The sequence below is a fragment of the Monoraphidium neglectum genome (genome assembly GCF_000611645.1).
Source record: "Monoraphidium neglectum strain SAG 48.87 unplaced genomic scaffold scaffold00341, whole genome shotgun sequence".
Taxonomy (NCBI): Eukaryota; Viridiplantae; Chlorophyta; class Chlorophyceae; order Sphaeropleales; family Selenastraceae; genus Monoraphidium; species Monoraphidium neglectum.
In genome coordinates, this window is record NW_014013287.1 from 27,667 (window position 1) to 30,987 (window position 3,321).

Consider the following 3,321-nt stretch of genomic DNA (forward strand, 5'->3'; position numbering starts at 1 on the left):
GTGCAGCAACGCCCCCCCCCCCCCCGGGCGCGTGTCGGCACCCGACTGCCTGGTGCCTTGATTGCACGGGCAAGGTACAGGTGGACGTTGACGATGGCGCCAGTTCAGATCCAATGCAGACACTGTATCTAATGCGCTATTCAAAACGATTTTGGGAGAGCTCAACCAATCCAAGGACGCGCCCGGCGTCTTCAGATCAGCATCCTTCCTATTGCAGAGGCTGCAGTCATGGGTAAAAAGAAGCAGAGCATTGGTGTTAGTGAGATGGAGGACATGGTGCAGAGCGAGGGCGGCACGCTTTACGAGCTTGTCCCTGCGGAGCTGGAGAATGGCGCAATGGAGGAAGATGCGCGGCGAAAGGTGGCAAAGGACAATGTGGCAGAGCTGCTAGGGGACCAGTTCGAGCCAGACATCATCGACGAAGTGCGCGAGTTCAGGTGCGGCCGCCGCAGCCGAACCCGCTCAGCAGCGGGACTCGTGCGACGCGCCGATGTGGCGACGGATGCCTCCAACATATGGGATGTTCGTCAGGAAGTTGAAGCTGAGGGGGCCATGCATACACCCAAATCAGGCTGCTATGAGACGGCAGGTCACACACGAGCAGGCATGCAATCTCCCCAAAGGCGGTCTGGCACCTCTGCCAGTGGCCCGCGGGACCACCCTTTTTGCGCTGCACGCGCTGCGACCCACCTCGCTCCCTCTGCAGCGCGCCCCCCTGGGAGGCCTCTGACGAGTCTCTGGACCCAATAGAGGACCTGGAGGACTACGCGCTGCATGAATTCCGCATGCCGCCACCAGAGTACAAGGCAGTGCAGGACGCAGGTGCGCTCGCGCACGCGTGCGTGCGTTCGTGGGTGCGCTGTCGGCTGGCGCCCGGCGAGCTTGCTCACGCTCATAGGCCCAGCCCTGTCCTGGCCCAGCCGGGCGTTGGGCAGCGGCGCCCGTCCCTGTCTCGTATGTACCGGTCGGCTCAACATGCCACACTGCCTGCCTGAGCCAGGCTGCACGCGCTCAGGGGTGCACACCCTCCCCGGTCTGCACATCCTCGCGTTCCAGTGCCCAATCCCATCAACATGCCCCCGCCCTAAACCGCCTCGTCACAACTCCTGCCCACCCACCCATCCATCATCCCAACAGCCCAGCAGGAGCTGGCAGAGCTGGATCAGCTGAGGGGGCCTGCTGACCCCAAGCTGGCGGCCCGCGTGGCGCAGCGCCGCGCGCTGGTGCAGGGCCGCACCGCCCAGGACGTAGCCTGGCTCAAGACCAAGGCCTACCACAGGGCCATGCGCATCCTACGGCAGCGGCGGCTTGAGAGGGAGGACGCGTCTGCAGCGCCGGAGGACGGCGAGGCCGCTGATGTGGCGGCGCCGGGGTCGCGGGCGGCGCGGCTGGCGGCCAAGGGGGCGCCGCTCGACGTGGTGCCCGCGGCGCTGATCGACCTGACGCCGGCCGACGCGGCGGCGCGCGCAGCGGCGGAGGCGGAGGCCGCGGCGCGCGAGGCGGCGGCGGGCGATCCGAGGGCGGAGGCGGCGTATGCGCGCGCGGCGGCGGAGCTGGACAGCGGCAGCGGCAACGAGGACGGCTCGGAGGCTGGCGGTCCGTGGTGGTTGCAGCAGCACGAGGAGCAGCGGCAGCAGCCGCGGCAGCAGCAGCAGCGGGGTGGCGGATTCGATGCCTCATGGCTGTCGCCAGACCTGCGTAAGCACCCGCTGGTGCTGGGCACGCTTGCGGCGGCGCTGAGCTCTGCGCTGGGCGCCGACGTGAGCCCGCCAACCAGCAGCCCCGCGGCCGTCGCCGCCGCCGACCGCGCCTCAGCCCAGCTTGCCCTGGCGCACGCCGGCGGCCCGGGCGCGGTGCGGCGGGCGTTGGCGGCGGTGGAGGCGGCGGCGACGGCCGCGGTGCCGGAGGTGGCGCGCGCGGCATGGGTCCAGGAGGCGCGCGAGGCGGCAGCGGAGCGCGCCCCCCAGGTGGTGGAGTATACTGAGGAGCACACGCAGCGTCTGGCGCGGGCCAAGGCGCTGCAGCGTTACCGCGCCGCGCGCTCCGGCGCGTTCTGGCTCGCGCTGCTGGGCTCGGCCGGGCTGGGCGTGTACCGCTGGCTGCGCGACCGCCGGCGCGCGGCGCGGCGCGCGGCGGCGGCGGCGGCGGCGCGCGCGGAGCGGCGCGCGGGGGCTCGCGCCGGGGCTGGCGGGTCGCGGGGCACGTCTGTTGCGGGTTCGCGCGCTGGGCGCGCCTCATCGGTGGCCAGCAGCGATGCTGTGATGCCGGTGGTGCTGGAGGGCTGACGCCGCGTGACGTCACGCGGGCGGGTCATTGCCTGGGGGCGATGCCGTGGACGAGCACTGAGGCGAGCACGAATTTGCTTAGTCTTACCGCCCTACCTCGCCTGCCCGGCAGCAATGTAACAACAAGGACTCGCAGCATCAAAGTGAGGAAGTGTGATTAATGGTTGCGGCAGCGGGTAGAAGGGTCCGCGCCCTGGCAGCCGCCCCATGCGTGCGCCCTTCAATGGGGTCACAAGGGAAGCTTGACGATTTAACGTACGATCAGCTCATACGCGGCAGCAGCGCTGGGGCAGCGCCAACACACATCTGCAAGCAGGAGTGCTGACATCCACGCAGGGCAAGGCAGGGCAGCCGACAAAAGTGCGGCCACAGCTCCAGGCAGGACCGGCAATGGCCGTGTGGCACGGCGGTGGCATGGGCGCCGCGCAGTGCGGCGCGATCCTCTTGGGACGTGCCGTTGCCACAGCAGGGCGGCGGCCCTCGTGCGCCAACCCTTCCAGTACCACCTGTATGAGAGAGACCAAAGACACGCGGCCAAAAGTCCGATCACATCGAAAAAACATGTCTGCCAATGTAAGCTCCCTAGACGTCCACCCCCTGCCGGCAGGCTTAGCCTCAGCGGCCGCCCTCGTCCTCGTCCAGCGCGGCGTCGCGCCCCGCGGCCGCCTCCCGCTCCATCAGGGCCGCGTACAGCGCCTGCAGCCGCGCCGTCACGGGACCGCGCCGTCCGCTGCCAATGACGCGGCCGTCCACCTCCACCGCGGGCAGCACCCCGGCCATGGTGCCTGGTGGTGGTGGTTTGGGGGGGGGGGGCAGGAGAGGGAGGTGACAAAGGGTGATATAAGGGAACATGGCGGGTGGTTGCACCGTATGTGCATGTGGGGGGCTGGGACGGGTGATTTGCAGGTTGACGCAAACAACCCCATGCTCAGACGACTGGGCAGACGGCGCATGTGGACCGATTCTGTCCATCTGCGTCGCTGACGCACACACGTAACATGCGCCCGTGTGTGGAGGTTGTCCCCATGCCCCTCCC

The 3,321-nt window shown here is 69.0% G+C and overlaps 2 protein-coding genes across 2 annotated transcripts; one reads left to right on the top strand and one right to left on the bottom strand.

Moving 5' to 3' along the window:
- Nucleotides 1-264: 264 nt before the first annotated feature.
- MNEG_2877 (hypothetical protein) lies at nt 265-2,285 on the top strand (the record flags this gene model as incomplete). The annotated part of the gene is made up of 3 exons (XM_014048651.1): nt 265-437; nt 707-822; nt 1,138-2,285. 3 exons carry the CDS (start codon nt 265-267, stop codon nt 2,283-2,285), a joined length of 1,437 nt encoding a protein of 478 aa, XP_013904105.1.
- Nucleotides 2,286-2,900: 615 nt separating this feature from the next.
- MNEG_2878 (hypothetical protein) lies at nt 2,901-3,238 on the bottom strand (the record flags this gene model as incomplete). Its single annotated transcript, XM_014048652.1, has 2 exons — nt 2,901-3,070; nt 3,220-3,238. 2 exons carry the CDS (start codon nt 3,236-3,238, stop codon nt 2,901-2,903), a joined length of 189 nt encoding a protein of 62 aa, XP_013904106.1.
- Between the last annotated feature and the right edge of the window lie 83 nt (nt 3,239-3,321).